The sequence below is a fragment of the Rhinatrema bivittatum genome, chromosome 2 (genome assembly GCF_901001135.1).
Source record: "Rhinatrema bivittatum chromosome 2, aRhiBiv1.1, whole genome shotgun sequence".
Taxonomy (NCBI): Eukaryota; Metazoa; Chordata; class Amphibia; order Gymnophiona; family Rhinatrematidae; genus Rhinatrema; species Rhinatrema bivittatum.
This window is the reverse complement of record NC_042616.1, coordinates 85,808,547-85,832,919: the sequence shown is the minus strand read 5'-3', so window position 1 is coordinate 85,832,919 and position 24,373 is coordinate 85,808,547. Positions and strand designations below refer to the sequence as shown.

Genomic DNA, 24,373 nt, shown 5'->3' with positions numbered 1-24,373 from the left:
ATAAAACACAAATCCAGCAAACCATTCCCATTTTAGCTCTGAAACTCATAGCACATGTAATTGCTCCGAACATCGCATTCATTATTAATACACTAGCGGTACCTGGCCACGCATTGCAGTGGCAGAGTCAGGTTCTTTATCCTCCCCCCCCCCCCACTTCCCCTTGCTCATTTACCTCAGTCACTCATCCTCCTCCCCCTTGGTCACTCACCCCCCCCCTTCCCTCCCCTGTCCTCACTCCAACTCTCTCCCCTCACACTCACTTCTCCCCTCATTCTCCCTCCCCTGACACTCACCTCCCCCCTCATTCTCCCTCCCCTCACTGTCACCTTCCCCCGCCTACTACCTAACCTTCAGATCAGAAAACCTTTGTCTTTCGATTTCTGTGGGAAACCCCCCCCCACCCCCAAACCCCCGCCCCCCAATCCCAACCCTTTAAATCAAATAATAACCCCCACCCTCCTGCCCCCTCCCAAGACCTGGGAAATTAAAATTGTTGGTGCTACATGTGGTCTGTCCCTGGGCATCTGTGCGCGTTATGTAGCCAAATAGGGGAGTGCCTAACCAAATTTGCACTTCCAAATTTGTTTTGTGGTCTGGGGAGGGCTATTTTGGTGCGTTCCCGAGATCTTGCAAGTTTAGTGTATGTATTTGTGTGTGAACCTTCCCCTTCCCCCAAAAAACAACCCTATGAGAAAAGTTCTCTTAAACTAACCTGTCCCCCTCCCCCAGCCCCGCGAAAAACAGTAGCCCCCCCTGCCCCCCCCCCAGAGTTGCTGAATGAATGAAACCTGTCCCCCCTCGTGACCCCTCTACAAGATGTTCGCAATAAATTCATTACCACCCCCCCGAGACCTGATAAAAATGTCAGTCGGTGGAGCAGGCGTTCAGGAGCGGTCCGGGAGTGATGTATTGGCATTGGTCCTTCGGCTGCGAGCACTGAAACGGGTTCCGACAGCCCTTTGCCCTTACTATGTCAGTGGGGTGGAGCAATGGCAGCGGGAGGTCCTCTGACATAGTAAGGGCAAAGGTCCGCCGGCTGCCAGTCCTGAAAATGGCGCCGAGGGGCCCTCGCCCTTACTATGTCACATGGGCTACTCCCGCCATTGGTGTCCCCGAGTGGCATAGTAAGGGAAACGGCCGTCAGCGCCATGTTGATTAGGGATGTGAATCGTGTGCCCGATCGTTTTAACGATCGGGTTCGGCTGGGGGGGGGGGGAGGGAATCTGATCGCTACGAGATGTGAATTGGAATCGGTTCCGATTCCAATTCACATCACTAATTTTTTTTAGTGAGGCCCGCGCCGATAAAAAAACCCCACCCCGACCCTTTAAAATTACCCCTGTAGCCTCCCCCACTCTCCCGACCCCCCCAAAAAACTTTTTACACATACCTGGTGGTCCAGGGGGGCCACGGGCAGCGATCTCCCGTTCCCACGCTATCAGCTGCGCTAAAAAAAATGGTGCCGATGGCCCTTTGCCCTTACCATGTGACAGGGCAAAGGTAGCGCAAGCGCCATTTTGAATATTGGCAATACGGTCCACGTGCAGGAGATCGCTCCCGAACCCCCGCTGGACCCCCAGGGACTTTTGGCCAGATTGGGGGGGGCCTCCTGACCCCCACAGGACTTGCCAAAAGTCCAGCGGGGGTCCGGGAGCGACCTCCTACACTCCGGCCGTATTGCCAGTACTCAAAATGGCGCCGGCGCTACCTTTGCCCTCACAATGTCACAGGGGCCGACTGTCGGCCCCTATGACAAAGCAGCAGAAAGACTAGCACCAACACACTGAGGAACCATGATAGTGGCAAGAAAAGAAGGAGTAGAGAGAGTCGTCTGGTGTATGGAAGCAAGGCAGAGTGGCAGAAAGTTGATAGGGGCAAGACAGGCTGGTAGAGTGGAGGTAGTTTGGTCTCTGTGGTTTTGAAAGGGGCAAGACAGGCTAGCAGAGCTGAGGTAGTCAGGTCCCTGTGATTTTGATAGGGGCAAGACAGGCTGGCCCCAGGGAGAGTTACCTTTCCTTTGTGCAGGAAAGGGCTCCCTAGAATGGGTTCGCCCCTAGAGTGGGGTGTTTCTGTTGGCATCTAGTGAGCTCTTGCTGGTCTTTTAAAATCTGGAGGACATAGCAGATATACAAACGAGAATTTTGAAGGCCGAGGCGAAGGAGGTTTTCATGTGATCAGTGGTTCAACATGGGTCAGCGGGTGTTAAGAGCTTGGTTACACACGGGGAGAGTTCCCTTTCCTTTGCGCAGGAAAGGGCTCCATGAAATGGGTTGGCCCCTAGCATGGAGCACGAGCCTTCAAGTGTGGTGAGTCGACGTGGAGGAGGTTTCCATGTGAACAGCGGTTCTGGATCAACATGGGTTGATGGGTACTAAGAGATATGCTGGCTACACCTGGGGACGGTTCCCTTTCCTTTGCGCAGGAAAGGTCTCCCTGAAATGGGTTGGCCCCTAGTGTGGAGCACGAGCCTTAAAGCATGGTGAGTCAATGTGGAGGAGATTTCCATGTGAACAGCGGTTCTGGTTCAACATGGGTCAACGGGTACTAAGAGATAGGCTGGCTACACCCGGGGAGAGTTCCCTTTCCTTTGCATAGGAAAGGGCTCCCTGAAATGGGTTGACCCCTAGAGTGGAGCACGAGCCTTCAAGCATGGTGAGTCAACAAGGAGGAGGTTTCCATGTGAACAGCAGTTCTGGTTCAACATGGGACAGCGGGTACTAAGAGATAGGCTGGCTACACCCGGGGAGAGTTCCCTTTCCTTTGCGCAGGAAAGGGATCCCTAGAATGGGTTGGCCCCTAGAGTGTGTTGGTTCCGTTGGCGTCTAGCGAATATACAGAACCTATTAACTGTACTTATGCACTTCAGCTGATGACAAAGGAACTTCAAGAGCTCTCAGAAATAAGAAAACTGCTACTCAATTCCAAATCTACAATACCAACCTATGTTGACTTTATACCCTACAGTGCCTCTTTAACTATGGGAACACAGAGGATGAACTAGGGTACAAATACCACCAGTTTTCTATAGTACTAGAAACATTAATGTTGGCACCTAAGAAAGATTTAGGGAAAATGGCCCATATTATGAAGGTCATAAAAACTATTAAGCATATGAAATATCCAAGCTACAAGCTGGACAGACAGCGTTTGAGGTCAGGCCCTTGTAGGGACATAAGGCCTGGACGGACAGGTACAGTGTTTTGAGGTCAAGCCCTTGTAGGGACGAACAGCCTGGACAGTGGACAGACTGGCACAGCATTTCAGGTCAGGCCCATGTAGGAACATAAGGCCTGGATGGACAGGCAGTGGTTTGAGGTCAAGCCCTTGTACGGATGTAAGGCCTGGACAGACAGGCACAGCGTTTGAGGTCAAGCCCTTGTAGGGATGTACGGCCTGGACAGTGGACAGACTGGCACATCGTTTTGAGGTCAGGCCCTTGTAGGGACGTAAGGCCTGGACGGACAGGCACAGCACTTGAGGTCAAACCCTAGTAGGGACGTAAGGCCTGGATGGACAGGCACAGCATTTGTGGTCAAGCCCTTAAAGCAGAGCTTTCCAAAGTGTGTGTCGCGACACTTTACTGTGTCGCCTGAGGTGTGCCGGTGTGTCGCGCAAGCCCGGTGCACGTGACACACTGGCAAGTGGGAACCAATGCAGCCGCCGGTGGACCTCATCCCACTGGCGGCTGATCAGTGAAGTTTCGCTGGGCTGTGTGCCGGAGACACACAGCATGAAGATCGGTGAGCCGTGGTGGAACTTACCGTATTTTTCGCTCCATAAGACGCACTTTTTTCCCCCAAAAGTGGGGGGAAAATGTATGTGCGTCTTATGGAGCAAATATAAAAAATAAAAAAAAACAAAAATCTAACAACCCCCCCCCCTGCTGACTCCCCCAAGACCTGCCGACTTAATTTACTGCAACCCCCCACCCTCCTGACCCCCCAAGACCTGCCAAACGTCCCTGGTGGTCCAGCGGGGGTCCGGGAACGATCTCCTGGGCTTCGGCCATCGGCTGCCAGTAAACAAAATGGCGCCGATGGCCCTTTGCCCTCACTATGTCACTGAGACCGACCAATAGCAGCGGTCGGTCCCAGTGACATAGTGAGGGCAAAGGGCCGTCGGCGCCATTTTGATTACTGGCAGCCGACGGCCCACGCCCAGGAGATCGTTCCCGGACCGCTCCTGGACCCCCGCTGGACCACCAGGGACGTTTGGCAGGTCTTGGGGGGGTCAGGAGGGTGGGGGTTGTAGTAAATTAAGTCGGCAGGTCTTGGGGGGGTCAGGAGGGTGGGGGGTTGTATTAAATTAAGTCGGCAGGTCTTGGGGGGGTCAGGAGGGTGGGGGGTTGCAGTAAATTAAGTCGGCAGGTCTTGGGGGGGGTCAGGAGGGTGGGGGGTTGTTAATTAATTTAAAGGGTTGGGATGGGGGTTTTTTTTTTGGGGGGGAGGGGTTCCCAGAGAAAGAAAAGTTTTCTGATCTGGGGAGTGGACCGAAATGGCCCTCCCCAGACCCGAAAACAAAATGGGGAGAAAAAAAAAAGCTATACACTCCCCTAATTTGCTCCATAAGACGCCCAGACGCAGAGCCGGTTTAGCACAAATTTTTTTTTTTTTTATTTTCCCCCTCTGAATCCTAGGTGCATCTTATGGTCAGGTGCGTCTTATGTTTGGGGGAATTTCAGTGGATGCACAGAGTTACAGAACTGGAGGTGCAGGATTTATATTGACATTCTGTCCCTTCCTATAAATTCCAGTCTTGAAACTGGCCAGCTTTTTAAAATTATGCAGAAGACCCTTTGGACTTTCTTATTAACACCAAATATTCAAAATCTGTGTTCATCCCATCAAGCTCATATATCTCATTAAAGAGGTAAATTGAATAACACAATAACTTTGTTTTATTATTGTTATTCATAAATTAGAACAATAACATTAAGCTTGGAATATTATATATTTTTAATATAAATGAGAGATTTTCACAAGATAGGTTGTGTCGTGAAACATTTTATTATGTATATATTTAAGGAAACATACATAAATTGTCGAAATACATTTAGTTCGTTTAACCTTTAACCTCTGGTTTGCTAGTAAACTGAATTACTGTGTCCCGAAATTATGTTTGTCTAAAAAGTGTGTCACCAACATGAAAAGTTTGGAAAGCTCTGCCTTAAAGGGACGTATGGCCTGGACAGAGGACAGACTGGCACAGCATTTCAGGTCAGGCCCCTGTAGGGACATAATGCCTGAACAGACAGGCACAGCATTTGAGGTCAAGCCCTTGTAGGGACGTAAGGCCTGGATGGACAGGCACAATGTTTGAGGTCAAGCCCTTGTAGGGACGTAAGGCCTAGACGAACAGGCACAGCGTTTGAGGTCAAGCCCTTGTAGGGACAAAAGGCCTGGACAGTGGACAGACTGGGACAGAGTGGCACAGCGTTTCAGGTGAGGTCCTTGTAGTGGCGTAAGGCCTGGACGGAAAGGCACAGCGTTTGAGGTCAAGCCCTTTTAGGGACGTAAGGCCTGGACGGACAGGCACAGTGTTTGAGGGCAAGCCCTTGTAGGGACATAATGCCTGGACAGTGGATGGACAGGCACAGTTTTTGAGGTCAGGCCCTTGTAGGGACGTAAGGCCTGGATGGACAGGCACAGCATTTGAGGTCAAGCTCTTATAGGGACTTAAGGCCTGGACGGACAGGCACAGCATTTGAGGTCAAGCTCTTGTAGGGACTTAAGGCCTGGATGGACAGGCACAGCTGAGATCAGGCCCTTGTAGGGATGTACGGCCAGCACAGTGGACAGACTGGCACTGCGTTTCAGGTCACGCCCTTGTAGGGATGTAAGGCCTGATTGGACAGACACAGCATTTACGGTCAAGCTCTTGTAGGGACATACGGCCTGGACAGTAGACAGAATGACACAGCATTTCAGGTCAGGCCCCTGTAGGGACGTAAGGCCTGGACGGATAGGCACAGCATTTGAGGTCAAGCCCTTGTAGGGACGTAAGGCCTGGACAGACAGGCACAGTGTTTGAGGTCAAACCCTTGTAGGGACATAAGGACTAAACGGACAGGCATAGCGTTTGAGGTCAAGCCCTTGTAGGGATGTACAGCCTGGACAGTGGACAGACTGGCACAGCATTTGAGGTCAGGCCCTTGTAGGGAAGTAAGGCCTAGACGGACAGGCACAGCGCTTGAGGTCAAGTCATTGTAGGGACCTAAGGCCTGGACAGTAGACGGACAGGCACAGCATTTCAGGTCAGGCCCTTGTAGGGACATAAGGCCTGGATGGACAGGCACAGCGTTTGAGGTCAAGCCCTTGTAGGGACGTAAGGCCTGGACGGGCACAGCATTTGAGGTCAAGCCCTTGTAGGGACGTAATTCCTGGACAGTGGACAGACAGGCACAGCATTTCAGGTCTGGCCTTTGTAGGAACATAAGGCCTGGATGGACAGGCACAGCGTTTGAGGTCAGGCCCCTGTAAATACCCATAAGCTATTAACTGTACTTATGCACTTCAGCTGATGACAAAGGAGCTTGAAAAGTTCTCAGAAATAAGAAAACTGCTACTCAAGTCCAAATCTACAAAATCAACCTATGTTGACTTTGTAGTTTACACAGTGCCTCTGTAAACTATGGGAACACAGATGATGAACTAGAGTGCAACTACCACCAGTTTTCTATAGTAATAGAAACATTAATGTTGGCACCTAAGAAGGATTTAGGGAAAATGACCCATATTATGAAGGTCATGAAAACTATTGAGCATATGAAATATGCAAGCTCCAAACATCTTAAGTCAGCTTTTTATGTTCTTATATTCCAAATGTTGCAAAACAGGAAAAAGAATATTCTGTAACGAAGTGATACACAAATACATTAAACTGAAATAAGAAATACTAGAATTAACTCAGACAGGCACAACGTTTGAGGTCAGGCCCTTGTAGGGACGTAAGGCCTGGATGGACAAGCACAGTGTTTGAGGTCAGGCCTGTTCTTTATGTCTTTAGTTAAAGCTGAGACCGAGTAGCAGTGCATGCAGTGAGACAGACATAAAGAACACACCATACAACTTTACCACCCCTGATGAAGTCCACGAAACACGAACCGTATCGGGTCGGTGTTGTTAAATGCTGTCCAAGCAATACAATAAGTGTCCAGTCTCCTAACAAAACATTTTTTTGAAAAAATTAAAAAAAAATAATATGCATAACAATGAGTGTGGTCACCAATGATTGAAATGAGGATACATAGTCTTAAGCAACATATTTGACTGGGAAGCAGCATTTAAAACACTGCAAAACCTAAGCGTGAGTTATCTTCTTAAAGCAAAAAGCAGCTCACTTTGTTTATGAGGTTTCCACACTAATCCAATAGACTACATGGAATGAAATGTTTTTCAGCTCGTGAATATGTGTATTTAATAACAATTGTCGATTTATACATCATATATATATATACGGTTTTATCTAGTGAAAGACACAACAAGCTATCGGCATTGGTATTAAGGGACCCACACTTGAAATGGTTTCAATTGCTCTAGCCATTGTGGTATACTCCCAGGGATCAAGCCTCTCAACAATTCTGTTCAACATCTACCTCAGGCCTCTAACTGAACTGATTAGGAAATTAGAGCTCCAATGCTTTGTCGTTGCCAATGACATCACTTAGATTGAACAGGGACATAGTCATGCACAACATAAACAGCTGTCTTGCAGAGATATGGAACTGAGCCACCTCCAACAAACTCAAGCTAAATCCTAGCAAAACATTAGCTCTACGTAACACCTCTTGAAGACTTAAATTTTATTCTGAATGACTCTTTTGTCTTTATAAAATCTGAAGTTCATAGCCTAGACATCCTGCTCGATACCAAATAAAATAAAGAATCCCAAATCACCACAGTTGCAAAGAAAGTGTTCTACCATCTCCAGCGACTAATGCAAATAAAACTATATATATGGAGAGAGACATCCTGGCCATTCTGATAAATGCATTCATTCTATCTACCTAAATTACTGTAATGCACTCAAAACATCTACAGAAGTTTTATTTCTGCAGCTAGAGAGCTCACATTAGCTCAGCGCTCCAGAACTTACACTGACTACTAATTTCCTAACATGCTCAATTTTGCATTGCATTTAAATCACTAAATGACCAAGGCCCAACCTATCTGAAAGGCTGCTTGTCTCCCTACAAACCCTCTCACAATTTATAATCAGAATAAAATAAACAGTCTCAAAGCTCTCTACTCCTAAAAAAAATCCAGATTGGCCTTAGGGATGTACAGAAGGAAACAATTTGTTTTATTTCGTATTTTCATTTTGTGGGACCACAATTTGTTTCATTAGTTTCATAGGGGGAAAACCAAATTCGTTTATTAGTTTCATTCGTTTTTCATTTGCCATTAAAGTCAATGCGGGAAGTATTTGCAGCCTATTTTTGGCTGCAGAATTGGGGTTTTCTTATCAATTCTGATGAAACTTCTGGGGAGCAATCATCAGAACAAGAAAAGAGCTCCAAGGTACTTAGACATGGCAAAGTGGCTCCAAAGTGGCATGAATAGCCTAAGGCACTGGAAAGGTGCAAAGGGGTACCAGGAGTGACAAAAGTGCTTTAACAGAGGTGCAAAGCAGCAGCAAGAGTGACAAAAACACACCACAGCTTCAAAAGAGAGCACTGATAACAGTTGCATGAGCCCTCAAAGGCAGCACGACAGGCAACGTGGCAAGACAAGTGGCATCAACATCATACAGCACAATGAAGGGGGAACATAGCAAGCAGAAAGAGTGTCAGAAAATATCACAAGGTGCCGATAAAGGGACAAAGCAGCAGAAAGACTAGCAGCAACACACTGAGGAACCATGATAGTGGCAAGAACACAAGGAGTAGAGTGAGTTGTCTGGTGTATGGCAGCAAGGCAGAGTGGCAGAAAGTTGATAGGGACAAGACAGGCTGGCAGAGCAGAGGTAGTCAGATCCCTGTGGTTTTGATAGGGGCAAGACAGGCTGGCAGAGCAGAGGTAGTTTTGTCCCTGTGGTTTTGATAGGGGCAAGACAGGCTGGCAGAGCTGAGGTAGACAGGTCGCTGTGGTGTTGATAGGGGAAAGACAAGGAGGCAAGTCAAGACAAGGCTCAGATCATGGATGGTGTTAGGAAGGTAGTAGTGGCCCCTGGCGCACCGGGACCAGGTCTTCTCGGAGTCGGGTTGTTTGTGAATGCAGCCAAAAGTGGGTGGTAAACTCCATCTAAGGCTAAATACTGGCACGAGACCATAGTCGACAAGTAGTTCAATAAAAAAAAGTGCAGTAAAAAAACAAGCCTGGCTGCCTGGAAGGCACAGCAATAAAAAAGAACAAATATCTTTTTCAGCAATAGGAAATTAATTGTAGAAAGCTAACAATAGCAATTGAATAAAGATTTGAGACACTCTGAGACCTCTAACAGCAAACAAGCTTCTCAGATAGAACCCAAGAAGAGGGGAGCGGGGTTAAGGAGGAAGGGGACCGCTGCATGCGGTGCGACTGTCAACCGGGGCGTACTGTCCACCTGACACATCTTGAAACACAGACCAAGGAGTCTAACACACGTGCTAGGACCTGAAACATGATGAACTATGCCTGGGTGGGGTGGAGCTGCTGCAGGTGCAGATCTTGGTGGTAGTAGCAAATATTCAAACAAGAGCCCCGGGGAGAGTTCCCTTTCCTTTGTTCAGGAAAGGGCTCCCTGAAATGAGTTCGCCCCAGAGTGGGGCCCGAGCCTTCAAAGTGTGGTGAAGTGGGAAAGGTTTCCATGTGAACAGCGGTTTGCCCCTAGAATATGGTGGTTCCATTGGCGTCTAGTGAGCTCTCACTGGTCTTTTAAAATCTGGTGGACATAGCAGATATACAAACCAGAATTTTAAAGGCCGAGGCGGAGGAGGGTTCCATGTGAACAGCAGTTCAACATGTGACAGTGGGCATTAAGAGATAGGCAACATCCGGGGAGAGTTCCCTTTCCTTTGCACAGGAAAGGGCTCCCTGGAATGGGTTCGCCCCAGAGTGGGGCCCGAGTCTTCAAAGTGTGGCGAAGTGAGAAAGGTTTCCATGTGAACAGCGATTCAACATGTGTCAGTGGGTGTTAAGAGATAGGTGACACCAGGGGAGAGTTCCCTTTCCTTTGCGCGGGAAAGGGCTCCCTGAAATGGGTTCGCCCCAGAGTCGGGCATGAGACTCGGAAAGTGTTGCGACATGGAGGAGGTTTCCATGTGAACAGCAGTTCAACATATGTCAGCGGGTACTAAGAGATAGGCTACTCCCGGGGAGAGTTCCCTTTCCTTTGTGCAGAAAAGGGCTCCCTGAAATGGGTTTGCTCCGAGAGTGGGGCACAAGCCTTCAAAATGTAACGAAGTGGAGGAGGTTTCCAGGTGAATAGCGATTCAACATGTGTCAGCGGGTGTTTAGAGATAGGAGACACCTGGGGAGAGTTCCCTTTCCTTTGCGCAGGAAAGGGCTCCCTCAAATGGGTTCGCCCCAGAGTGGGGCCCGAGCCTTCAAAGTGTGGCGAAGTGAGAAAGTTTTCCATGTGAACAGCGATTTAACATGTGGCGACACCAGGGGAGAGTTCCCTTTCCTTTGTGCAGGTATATTGTGGTTTGATCTGTCACTTCTTCCTGAACTGGTTCACTGCAAGAAGAAAATGGAATCTTTTTCATTTGTGAAAGATAATTCAACAGAGGATGCTTTTAGAGCAATAGAGACTGCCATTTGTTAAGCAAGAACTGAGCTGGGGATTATTTGTGAATACCCAGAAGCTATTAACTGTACTTATGCACTTCAGCTGATGACAAAGGAACTAGCTCAGAAATAAGAAAACTGCTACTCAAGTCCAAACCTACAATATTAACCTATGTTGACTTTGTACCCTACACAGTGCCTCTGCAAACTATGGGAACACAGAGGATGAACTAGAGTACAACTACAAATCAGTTTTCCATAGTACTAGAAACATTAATGTTGGCACCTAAGAAAGATTTAGGGAAAATGGCCCATATTATGAAGGTCATAAAAACTATTGAGCATATGAAACATGCAAGCTCCAAACGTCAGCTTTTTATGTTTTTACATTCCAAATGTTGCAAAACAGGAAAAAGAATTTTCTGGAAAGAAGTGATGCATAAATACATGAAACTGAAATTAGAAATACTAGAACTAAACTCAGACATGCACAGCGTTTGGGGTCAGGCCCTTGTAGTGACGTAAGGGTGGGACGGACAGGCACAGTGGTTGAGATCAGGTACATGTGCTGATATTATCTGGAGCATATGAGGCAGCTGGAGCTCCTGCAAGGCTTTAACTTGCTTTTATTCATCTTGCCATTCACAGGACAAATCTGGAAACCCAAGCAAAGGCATGTTTATTTTCAAAAACACTAGCATTTCCATCAACTCTGGTGCCAGCCTTGAGTGATGAGGGCTCATGATATCCCCTACCATTGAAAATACATGTTCACTGGCAACACTGATTGGTGGACATGACAGATATCGCTGAGCCACTTTGGCTAGGTATGGCCAGACAGTGGACTTGTGTGCCCAATATGCCAGCGGATCTGTCTGCATGTCCTCTATGGGCTCTGTGAGATACCATGTCACTGACATTTGTGATGGTGTCTCCTTTGTTTGGATGCGCTGAGAGTCCTTCTTGCCAGCTGCTTTCGCTCTAGCCCATTCCAGAACAGATGATATTTTAGGGGCAACATGGCTTTGGCGTACTGAAGTGGAGGAGGAAGTACTAACTGTCGCTGAGACAGTGCTGCTCCTGCTTCGGCTTGCACTACTCTCTGAAGTGCCCGCTATTTCCTCCTCTGCTTCATGCCTAATCTATCTCTGCCTATTGCATTCCTGTTCATGGACGTTTACTAACAGCATGTTCTTCACAAATGTGAGACAATCGGACTGTAGGGTGAGTTTCCCTTTCATACGGGGATCACAGACTGTAGCGAGCATGTATGTGTGGTCTTTTGTTAAAGGTCCTAATCTCTCTTGCACCTGCTTCTGCAAAAGTCCAGACAATGCAGCACCTCTGCTGTCATTCCCTCTTCCTGTTTAAAGCCCTCCAAATTTTCCTCCAGAAAATTAACTATAGGGATGATGTCAACCAAGGTGGTACTTCTGGAACTCAGCTCTTCCGTAGTATTCTTGAAGGGCTGCAGGATTTTTACCAGCTGACACATGACTAACCAATCATGATGCCCTAGGGGACTCTGCATACCTATGTCCATTTCCACAGAAAGGTCATGAAAGGGTGTTTGCTGCTCCACTAACCTCTGCAGCATCATATAGGTGGAATTCCACCGGGTGCCAATGTCTTGAATGAGACTCTTGTGAGGCATCCTCAAATCAGTCTGTTTTTCACGAAAAACCTGCCCCGCCTTCACACTTCCATGTTTGCACCATTGTCTGTGACAAAGAACCCTGCCTGAAGATTCCTGTCTCTATGGTGTAGCTGCCAGCCTGCCAGCATCTGTCTGATGCATGCTAGAATAATGGCTGAGATATGGGCTTCGTCCGTCAGGTGGGTGTGCAGTAAAGCCCACCTCCACCCTGATACTTGTTCACTAACAGAGCTGCTGCCTGCCCCTGCCTCAGCCAGGTCCCATCAGTGTGCTGTCAGGGAGAGGTAACAGTGTGCAGCATTCATGTGGTCCAGATATCGTAGGTGAAATGCACACTCCACTCTGCCTTAGCTAGCAGCGTTTGGATGTGACTGCGACACTGGTTGTACAGGCTGGGGACGACCTTTCTACTATATGTGGCTCTGGAGGGGACTTTGTAATTTGGAACTAAGACCTTCAGCAAATGCTTGAAACCCATAAGAACATACCATACTGGGTCAGACCAAGGGTCCATCAAGCCCAGTATCCTGTTTCCAACAGTGGCCAATCCAAGCCATGAGAACCTGGCAAGTACCCAAAAACAAAGTCTATTTCATGTTACCATTGCTAGTAATAGCAGTGGCTATTTTTTAAGTCAACTTAATTAATAGCAGGTAATGGACTTTTTCCTCCAAGAACTTATCCAATCCTTTTTTAAACACAGCTATACTAACTGCACTAACCATATCCTCTAGCACAAAATTCACATCTAACCATTCTAGACCTCTCATGATTTTAAATACCTCTATCATATCCCCCCTTAGCCGTCTCTTCTCCAAGCTGAAAAGTCCTAACCTCTTTAATCTTTCCTCAAAGGGGAGCTGTTCCATTCCCCTTACCATTTAGGTACGCCTTCTCTGTACCTTCTCAATCACAATTATATCTTTTTTGAGATGCAGCGACCAGAATTGTACACAGTATTCAAGGTGGGGTCTCACCATGGAGCGATACAGAGGCATTATGACATTTTCCGTTTTATTCACCATTCCCTTTCTAATAATTCCCAACATTCTGTTTGCTTTTTTGACTGCCGCAGCACACTGAACTGACGATTTCAATGTGTTATCCACTATGACACCTAGATCTCTTTCTTGGTTGTAGCACCTAGTATGGAACCCAACATTGTGTAATTATAGCATGGGTTATTTTAACCTATATGCATCACCTTGCAGTTATCCACATTAAATTTCATCTGCCATTTCGATGCCCAATTTTCCAGTCTCACAAGGTCTTCCTGCAATTTATCACAATCTGCTTGTGATTTAACTACTCTGAACAATTTTGTATCATCTGCAAATTTGATTACCTCACTCGTTGTATTTCTTTCCAGATCATCTATAAATATATTGAAAAGTAAGGGTCCCAATACAGATCCCTGAAGCACTCCACTGCCCACACCCTTCCACTGAGAAAAATTGACCATTTAATCCTACTCTCTGTTTCTTGTCTTTTAGCCAGACTGTAATCCACGAAAGGACGTCACCACCTATCCCATGACTTTTTACTTTTCCTAGAAGCATCTGATGAGGAACTTTATCAAACGCCTTCTGAAAATCCAAGTACACTACATCTACCGGTTCACCTTTATCCACATGTTTATTAACTCCTTCAAAAAAGTGAAGCAGATTTGTGAGGCAAGACTTGCCTTGGGTAAAGCCATGCTGACTTTGTTCCATTAAACCATGTCTTTCTATATCTTCTGTGATTTTGATGTTTAGAACACTTTCCACTATCTTTCCTTTTACTGAAGTCAGGCTAACAGGTCTGTAGTTTCCTGGATCGCCCCTGGAGCCCTTTTTAAATATTGGGTGTTACATTAGCTATCCTCCAGTCTTCAGGTACAATGGATGATTTTAATGATAGGTTACAAATTTTTACTAATAGGTCTGAAATTTCATTTTTGAGTTCCTTCAGAACCCTGGGGTGTATACCATCCAGTCCAGGTGATTTACTACTCTTCAGTTTATCAATCAGGCCTACCACATCTTCTAGGTTGGGTACTTGCCAGGTTCTTATGACCTGGATTGGCCACTGTTGGAAACAGGATGCTGGGCTTGATGGACCCTTGGTCTGACCCAGTATGGCATTTTCTTATGTTCTTCTTATGTTCTTATGTTCTTAGGTTCACCGTGATTTGGTTCAGTTCATCTGAATCATTACCCATGAAAACCTTCTCTGTAATGGGTATCTCCCCAGCATACTCTTTAGTAAACACCGAAGCAAAGAAATCATTTAATCTTTCCGCGATGGCCTTATTTTCTCTAAGTGCCCCACATTCTCCACTACCTGCAAGGGTTGGTCATCAAGGGCAATCATTTATTTATTTATTTATTTCTGATTTTTATATACCGACATTCTCAATACAAGTATCGAATCAGGTCGGTTTCCCCATTTCTCCATTTCCCCATTTCCCCAATGCTCCTGGTTACAACTTTTGAGGCTGCCTGCCTCCTTCCCTGAGATAGCCTTACCGAACACCAACCCATTTCCTCCATGGTGGGCTGTCGCTTCTGACACATGGCAGGGGCTGCTGGCCTGCCACCTGACTGCTAGAAGGGGCTGAGGGCGTGGGATGACTCTGCTCCTTTTCAACCACTTTACGCTGCCTGGAAAAAGAGGTACCCTGACTGGTACTGCCACCATCCGCAGATGGCAGTACTGTTGGGTGTTGCTTCTGCATATGATATATGATGCAGTATGCCAAAATTAGTTAGATGTCCCATTTGCTTGCCTCTGCTAATATCCCTGGCACAGTAATTACACTGAGCAAAATGCGGGTCCTCCCTCACTTTAAAGTGGCTTCAGATCACAGATTTCTTTTGTGATCTCTTCTCTATAGCCTTCGGGGTGGAGGCTGGCACTGGAGTTGAAGTAGTGGGTGCACCCTGAGAAGCAATGCCAGGGGCATCAGTCACACTCTGTGCCTGTGCTGACTGCTCTTCCTCCTCATCATTATCAGTTTCATCTCTCCCTCCCAGCACTGAAGTGGAAGCTAAGAGAGAACTAACTAATCCTCCTAAACCTTCTTCAACTATTAATTCTTCCATTTCTGATGATGAGAATCCCACACAAGATGATTCTTCATTGGAATCAGAAGCAAACAGTGTCTGCGCTACATTGTCAGTGCTAACTAAAGTCTGCTGTCACACTGCTTTTTTGGGGTCTTGCCCTTTTGTCTTGCATAACTCAGCCTCCCCTTCCCTCACCTCCAAAACAACAGGGTCAGAAACAGGTGGTGGCGGTGCATCATCTTTAAATTTCAGTTTTTACTGGATGGAACTGCCTGCCCCTCCAGAGATTTTAGATTGGAACAGCTCCCTTTTAAACTTTAATGGGGGACTGGCACTGCCTTTTGAAGTGACTCCTCTGCCAGTCCCAATCACTCATCTACCTTTCCGTGACATCATGGATTTAATGTCATTGCCTACTAGGGATTTCAATTAAAATAATTATTTCTTTATTTGTGACTGAACACCTCTGTACCAATATATGTGAGTGTGGAAAACTACACACACACACACACACACACACACACACACACACACACACACACACACACACACACACATACAGAGAGAAAAGACTGGAAGCCTGAGCAAGCCCAATTCCTACAGTGATGCTGCTTGTTCTTTGAAAATATCAACTCCTAGACAGCCACCAACTCTCACACTATCTGCTCTCTGTGTGCACAAAAAATGAACCTCCAGAGAAAAGACTGGAAGCCTGAGCAAGCCCAATTCCTACAGTGATGCTGCTTGTTCTTTGAAAACACCAACTCTCAGACAGCTACTGCAAAACTCTCACACTATCTCCCACCCACACCACCCAAACCCTGCCTGCAACCTACCACAGGGGGGTAAAATCAGCAGCAAAATGCCACTGCTGGCAGCTTGTCTCAGTGGTAGAGACAGAGAGACAGTCTGAGTTCAATTAAAAAAAAAAAATTGCAGTAAAAAAAAAAAAAGCCTGGCTGGCACAGCAGCAAAAACAAACAAATATATTTTTTAATGGAAAATTCTATCAAAGTAGCAAGCAATAGCAATTGAATACAGATTTGAGATACTCAGAGACTAGCTCTGAGTACAGCACATTGAATCCTCCTCAGACAAAAGTGAAGAAGAAATTGCATGGTCTAAGCCCAGCCCCGAGGCTGGATCCCATTGCTGAGGCTTAAGGACTAGGTATGGGACTGATGGCAGGGACCAGCCTGAGCTGGGTCCCAGTCTCCAAGGCCTAGGCCCAACACCAGTACATGGACATAAGGACTAGGCTCAGAGGCATAGGAGCAGGCCATCCAGCATCTTCTTTCTTCTACAGTTGATGCAAAATGATGTCCTCCACTCAGAGGATATGTTGCAGTGATGCCACTGTAGTGCCTTCATTCACAGTGTATGGCACCATACTGTTTTACTCCTTGGGTCTCAGTGATTGTGACCCAGCTCAAGCTGGGCTCTGGCGTCAGGCCTAGGACTAGGTCCATCCCAGGCCTCAGTGACTAGGGTTCAGCATTGGGCTTAGGCCAAGACCTAGGCCCAGGCTTCGGCCACTCCCAGTGTCAGATCAAGCCCTAGACCCAGGTCCAGGCCCGGGCCTTTGTCATAGAGCCCGGCCTCAACCAGATGCAATGTCAGACCTGGTTGGATATGGAACCCAGCTTCGGCAGGATCCCAACGTCAGAGCCAAGCTTAGGTTTCAGCCTCAGCAATTGGGACCCAGGCTCAGGCCAGGTCTCTGAATTGGGCCTAGGCTGATACCCAGGCCTGGCTGTTGGACTTGGGTCAAGGCCTTGGCGATAGGACCTGGTCTCGGGTCAGGCCCTGGGATGGGTCTAGGCCAAAGATTAGTCCCACTAAAGGCCCTTTTTTTTTTAATATACAAATACAAAAATACTCAACATTTTTGCATATTTTCTTCTGAGGCTAATTTTTGATTCATATTATTCATATAACCAGAAATCGCTTCATTTATTGTGTTCTGCCAAGTTGTTCAAAATGTATCATAGATTTAAATTTTTGAAAATCCTATGCGTTGCTCTGAGTACTCCAGTAGAAAAGCAACAAGTTATTGTAATAAATAAAAATAAAATTAATATCATCTTCTGAAGATGTAGATAAATATTTAAATAGTATATACACAAGGAGCTACCCATTTAGAATTTACTGCATCATGCATTGTGTGTGCAGAAATACACATGGTTTCTACCCTGAATATAGTCAAACACTTGATTCTAATATGCTATGGGGCGGATTTTAAAACGAGTACTTTTGTTTGCGCTCCAGGCGCAAACAAAAGTACGCTGGATTTTAGTAGATATGCGCGGAGCCGCGCGTATCCGCTAAAATCCTGGATCGGCGCGCGCAAGGCTATCGATTTCGTATAGCCGGCGCGTGCCGAGCCGCGCTGCCTACCCCCGTTCCCTCCAAGGCCGCTCCGAAATCGGAGCGGCCTCGGAGGAAACTTTCCTTTGCCCTCCCCTCACCTTCCCCTCCCTTCCCCTACCTAACCCACCCGCCCGGCCCTGTCTAAACCCCCCCCTTACCTTTGTCGGGGGATTTACGCCTCCCTCCGGGAGGCGTAAATCCCCGCGCGCGAGCGGGCCTCCTGCGCGCCGGGCCGCGACCTGGGGGCGGGTACGGAGGGCGCGGCCAAGCCCCGGACCGCCCTGGGCCGTAGCCACGCCCCCGTACCCGCCCCCAAAACGCTGCCGACACGCCCCCGAAACGTTGTGACGACCGGGCCCGCCCCCCGACACGCCCCCCTCGGAGAACCCCGGGACTTACGCGAGTCCCGGGGCTCTGCGCGCGCCGGGAGGCCTATGTAAAATAGGCTTCCCGGCGCGCAGGGCCCTGCTCGCGTAAATCCGCCCAAAACCGGGCGGATTTACGCGAGCAGGGCTCTGAAAATCCGCCCCTATGACTGTAAGGTATGTTAGAATCAATTTTGAGAGAGAAAGTTAAATGTGAATATAAAATGGTGTTAGTATATATATAAGAACAGCACTGCTCAGTCTGCCAGCGGTCAGCACACACATACCTTGAGACTCAGGTTCAAATCTCATTTCACCTTTAGTGTATGACATTTAACAAGCAATTTTGCCCCATGTGGTCACACTATAAAGTTTTTGAGAAAAGTAGTATATCATCATGGCACATGACTTGTGCTGTACTATTTATATTGATCATATTCTATAAATACTTTAAAAAAGTCTTTTGTTAAAAGAAGCTTTCTTCATAACTTACCACTTGCAGAAGGGCGAGATACCCAGCGCCAACATTATCGAAGTTAACTTTAACATTTGTCCAGTAGTATTCTGATTGGTTCAATGCACTGCAGTTTGCTTTGTTACTAACGAAAGTATCTGGCAATTGTTCTTTATTTTTGGCAGTGACACATTTTCCAAACTTTCCTGCAAATAAGTTTACGCCCATGATGCTAAAAATGAGCCAGAAAATGAGACAGACCAGCAGCACATTCATGATGGAAGGAATAGCACCAATCAGGGCATTCACTACAACCTTAGATAAATAAAATAAAAGAGAAACATAAAGTTAATAGATGTATTAATGCAACACTGAAGTCTAATTAAGTTGAATAAATAATACTACCTCATCAAGTAGAAAAGAATGCTTTGTTTCATTTCCTGTGAAAGATATTTGCGAACTAGATTTATATCATAGTTTAACCTGCCCAGTAGTAGAAAGGACTTTTCAAAACTGATGTTGCCTTCTTTAGATATAAATTAGCTTAATCTCAAACTCAGAGTACTGCATGCAGGTCTCTGATTTCAAGAGACCTATTGTGCTACAGACCTCTTTGAGAGTAAAACTTTTACTTTCCTTGCTTCAAAGTGTTATGTGAGTATATATGTGAACCAATTAAAATTTGATTTGTAAGTCAATCTGTGGAAAGTTTGCAAAATGCACAGATCCAACCAATGCCTGACTGCAGCAAAATCTACTATGAAAAATTTGCAAATGTGGCATAATCTATGGCAAATCTCCATCCATCCTTGGATGGATGGAGCTCTAGCATTTTTAAGAAAAATGCTGTAAGATGTAGTTGCTGTGAACTGTGGCAAAGTTGAGGAATTTCTACAGAAGCGAAGAAGGCTGAAACCTGCCTGCTTGACTCGCATGGAAAATATTTTCATACATTCACAGTAATACATTTGGTTTCTCTTTTCAAACTCGTGTCTCAACAAAATAACGTAAGACTAACTGTTAAGTCTTTAAGCCTAAACATATTAGGATGGCCTAATTTAGACCCCCAGGTATCAGCACCTCTCTCTCCTACATAGAGGTAAATGAAGTCCCTGAAAAATAGGAGCTTGTCCACTGGGCCATACATTTTCAAAGGTGTGGGAACATTCTATATGAGTAGATATAGTCATAACTAGGGATGTGAATTTGTTTCATTCGTTTAATTCGTTTCATACGTTTCCCATTACATGTCAATTAGATGTGCATTCATTTCATATGTTTCATACGTTTCATATTACATGCTTGTATAGGAAACGGATGATACAAATGCACATCCCTAGTCATAACCTTCCTAAATGACCCATATCCGAGTAAGTGGGATTTTAGTTGCCAGAAAGAATGCATGTACTTTCATAACATGCATACTTTTTGCAGTATGGAGAAGAGGCATTCTGGGGGCATTTAGAGGGGTTTTGGAAACTACATGCTTATATTTCATTCTTTAAAAAATGTGAAGTCCATAGGCAGTAAGACCGTTTGTTGATAAGTTATCTAGCTAAAGTCAGAGCTGGATAACTTGTCCCATATATAAAGTGGAATAAACATCCTGCTGAATATGCTTGCTTAATGCTATCCAGCTACATGTTTGAATACAGCTGTTTAGGTTTTTAAGTTATCCAGCCTTGTATGGCCAAATAACTTGCTACTTATCTAGGTATCATGAAAAGATATCCTGGTAAGTAGTGCTGTTTTTTAAATATAAAAATTTAAATTTAAAAGGGTCTGTGGCCACATCTCACCCTCCCCATTTCATATGGTTCTGTAGGGCCATGTATCCCCCACACCCACCCCTTCTCTAAATATTCAACAAAAGTTCCAGGGCTTGCAGTTCATGCTGAATATCAGCCTTAGAATGTTTATTATAGGCAGGCCAATAAATTGCATACTCTATGACAAAGTTTAACATATTGTAAGCATCCGTGCAAGTTTTTAGCCATCTAACAAGCCAATATTCAGACATAAGGTACACAGGTAGCTTGTCTTTGAAAATAAATTGGGATTGTGCAGGCTGAAAAGTACACATATTCAGTACTTTTGCAGTTAGATATCCTATTGAATATTCAGCTTTTTCTGACTTGGCAATTACTTCTTGACAGGACCTTAGATTTCTATTTGGTACTTTGTGAAATAGTTCCCCATTGCTTAATTTCTGAAATTAATAAATGTTGAAGTAACATTAGCAGATGATCAATCCCTAAACCAGACAGCATTGCCTGTCACCTGCCCCTATGGGAAACTGTGGGACTGCAAGGATTCTCTAGCCTATAGTCAGTACCTTGTAGCTAGCTAGTTCTGACTCTCCAGCTGCCTTATATGTCTGGTCACACCAACACAATCCCTATGTACAGAACATATAACAGTGTTTATGAAACAAATTTTCAAAAGGTTTCTGCAGATAACATCAACATATACATATGTAAATAGGGTGTACGCACATATATGCTATTTTGGAAACATTGAGAGTAAGCACATAGTCGCAGAGAAATACATAAATGTTAACATGGAAAAAAAGAGGTGGTTTAAGGGTGTTCTGGAATGGAATTTGGAAGTACATGCACAAGTTGCTATTCTGTAAGCAGTATGGGGCAGATTTTCAAAGGCAACGCACGTAACCTAAAAAAATCTGCCCCTGCGTGCGCCGAGCCTATTTTGCATAGGTTCGGCGGCGCGCGCAAGCCCCAGGACGCGCGTATGACCCGGGGCTTCGAAAAAGGGGTGGGAAGGGGGTGGGTCCGGGGGCGTGGCAGCGGTCCGGGGCAGGTCCGGGGGCGTGGTGGCGGTCCGAGGGCGAGGCCGAATCCTCCGGTACAGTGGCCTGTGCTGGAGAATGGCGAGCCGGCGTGCGCAAGTTACGCCTGCCTTGGGCAGGCGTAACTTTTAAAATAAAGGTAGGGGGGACGATTTAGTTAGGGCTGGGGGGTGGGTTAGATAGAGGAACGGAGGAGAAGGTAGGGGGGAGGCCAAAAAAAGTTCCCTCCGAGGCCGCTCCAATTTCAGAGCAGCCTCGGAGGGAAAGGGGAAAGCCATCGGGGCACGCCAGGCCCGGATTTTATAACAGACGCACGGCAGCGTGTGCATGTTATAAAATCAGGCATAGATTTGTTCGCACCGGTTTGCATGAACAAATCTATGCCCACGCGTAGATTTTAAGATCTGGCCCTATATGTACATGTATTTCTGAATTTGCCTATATGCTTTTACACATGCTAATTAAGGGAGTAATAAATTATACCATGATATCTTATTGTGGAAGGTGCCAAATATCACAGAGGCATTCCTATGATATTTGGCATCTCCCACAAGAAAATATTGCAGTGGATTTCCCACATTTTTTCTTGTGGAAAAATTCTGCGAAAAAAAAATCACAAGGAAAGGGCAAAAATGCACAACACCAGTTCTCTTCGCACAGGGACACCATCTTCTCAAAGGGCCAGCATTAAGCTAACCCCCAATGTGCATCCCCCCCTGGGGGTCTTGGAAGACTCCTGCCCACCTATCCCCCTCTGCCTAAAGAGATGGCTTAAAGGAAAACAAATAAAAAATTGCAAGTTTAAGATCATGCAGTAATATCCCACCCATACCCAAAGCCCTTAACTTTCCAAAACAATCCCCCCCCCCCCTCGGGTTCCATCAACCTTCCCCTGGGACGGTTGTTGGAACCTAGCATTCAGAGGGAGAAAATTATAAAAAACCTAGGATTCAGAGGGAAAAAATTAAAAAAAAAAAAAATGGTGTACTAAACCGGCTCTGTCCCTGGGCATCTGTGCATCTTATGGAGCAAATTAGGGGAGTGCATAAAATTTTTTTTGGTCCCCATTTCATTTTTGGGTCTGGGGAAGGCCATTTCAGTCCACTCCCCAAATCAGAAAACTTTTATCGTTTTTTCTGCGGGGAAAAAAAAAACCCAACCCTTTAAATTTAATTAACTACAACCCCCACCCTCCTGACCCCCCCAAGACCTGCCAAAAGTCCCTGATGGTCCAACGGGGGTCCGGGAGTGATCTCCTGCACTTGGGCCGTCAGCTGCCAGTAATCAAAATGGCGCCCTTTGCCCTTACTATGTCACAGGGGCTGACCAATGGCACCGGTAGCCCCTGTGACAGGAGATCACTCCCGGACCCCCGCTGGACCACCAGGGACTTTTGGAAGGTCTTGGGAGGGGGGGGTTGTAGTTAGTTTTTTTTAATATATTCGCTCCATAAGACGAACAGACAATTTCCCCCCACTTTTGGGGAAAAAAAGTCTGTCTTATGGAGCGAAAAATACAGTATATATATATATATATATATATATATATATATATATATGTATATTGGGAAGAGAACTTTTTTCAAACATAGACGATCTTGCTCTCATAAGGATTGATTTTTAAAAAAATATGCACGCCTCCATGTGCACATGTTATAAAATCCGGGCCAGCGTGTGCAGGGGGGAAGATTTGGGCAGATTACGTGTGGCAAATGAACTGGGAGGGAACTTTCCTCCCCCCCTACCTACCCTCCCTCCCTCTTTCCGACCCCTTTGAAGGCACTTCCTTTACTAAATGTCTTTATTTCTGAACTTACGCCAGCTCCTGAGCTGATGTAAGTTGCACTCGCCGGCAAATGGCCACTGTACCGGCAGTCTCCAGCTCCGTCCCGCCCCTTGATAGAGGCCTGGCTCTTGTGTGTGTAACGGGGGTTACACACGTGGCTGGGCCTCTTCTACAATGCATGCAGCGTGTGCAAGGCCCAGTCGCGCAAGTAACCCCTGTTTTTTTACAAGTGGGGAGTTTAAAAATCAGGCCTATAGGAAATGGTAATCTTCCTGAATGATGGAGCTCAGTTACTTGCTCCTATGCTTGGTCATTCATACCATTCAATCTATAATCAGATTTTATGCCTTACATAGCTCTATATAATGGAGATTAAATAGCTAATTGTGATGGATGGCTTTCATCAGCTGATTAATCTCTATTATATAGAGCAATTTAAGGTATGAGTTACAAAGTGTGGGAGCGAGTAAGTGATCTCCATCGCTCATAAAAGTGACTATTTTATATGACAGCAAGATGTCTATGTTTGAGATAAGTTCACTTCCCCATATATATATACCCCCTCATGGAATGATATAGTCATACATGAAAAATACATAAAAAGTATATTTATAAAATAAGTTTCAAATAATGTTGTATACCACATTTTTTGTTTCTGGATTTAAATATATTCCTATGTATGCTGTCTGAAAGGTAAAGCAACAAATGCACCATTGCTAAGAGAAAGCTACCACAAAGCAAGTCAGCCACTGGAGCTAATGACCAATGAAGACAACAACCTCTTCTGGAAACAGATACTTTCTGACCTTTATTGATGATTACTCCAGGTACACAAATAGTCACCTCTTGAGACACAAAAATGAAACACTCAGGAAACTCAAGGAGTATGAGACAGTGACAAGCAACAACTTCCAGCATAAACTTATATACAGACAATGGAGTCTCCTCCTTCAAGCAACAAGGAATTCAGCAATAGATCACAGTGATCTACACTTCTAAAAGAATGGTGTGCAAACTCTACAAGAGAATTGTGGCCTCAAATAGGCATTTAGGGCCTGAAACAAAAAAATCAATGAAGTCCTCATCTAAAGATTTGCAATTAGTAAAGCAGATATTCCAAAGAACAAGAAAACAGATGGATCTATATCCTAGTCTATGTGGATGACATTCT

General features: G+C 45.8%; 1 protein-coding gene across 13 annotated transcripts in view; it reads right to left on the bottom strand.

Annotated features, from left to right (window-relative positions):
* Positions 1-24,373, bottom strand: part of LOC115084076 (sodium channel protein type 5 subunit alpha-like) — a 1,049,386-nt gene that overhangs the window by 120,816 nt on the left and 904,197 nt on the right. For all 13 annotated transcript variants that reach the window (XM_029588401.1, XM_029588411.1, XM_029588408.1 and 10 more), the window contains one exon: positions 18,648-18,923. In XM_029588401.1, coding sequence (XP_029444261.1) covers positions 18,648-18,923 — 276 coding nt within the window. The remainder of the gene's footprint in view (positions 1-18,647; positions 18,924-24,373) is intronic.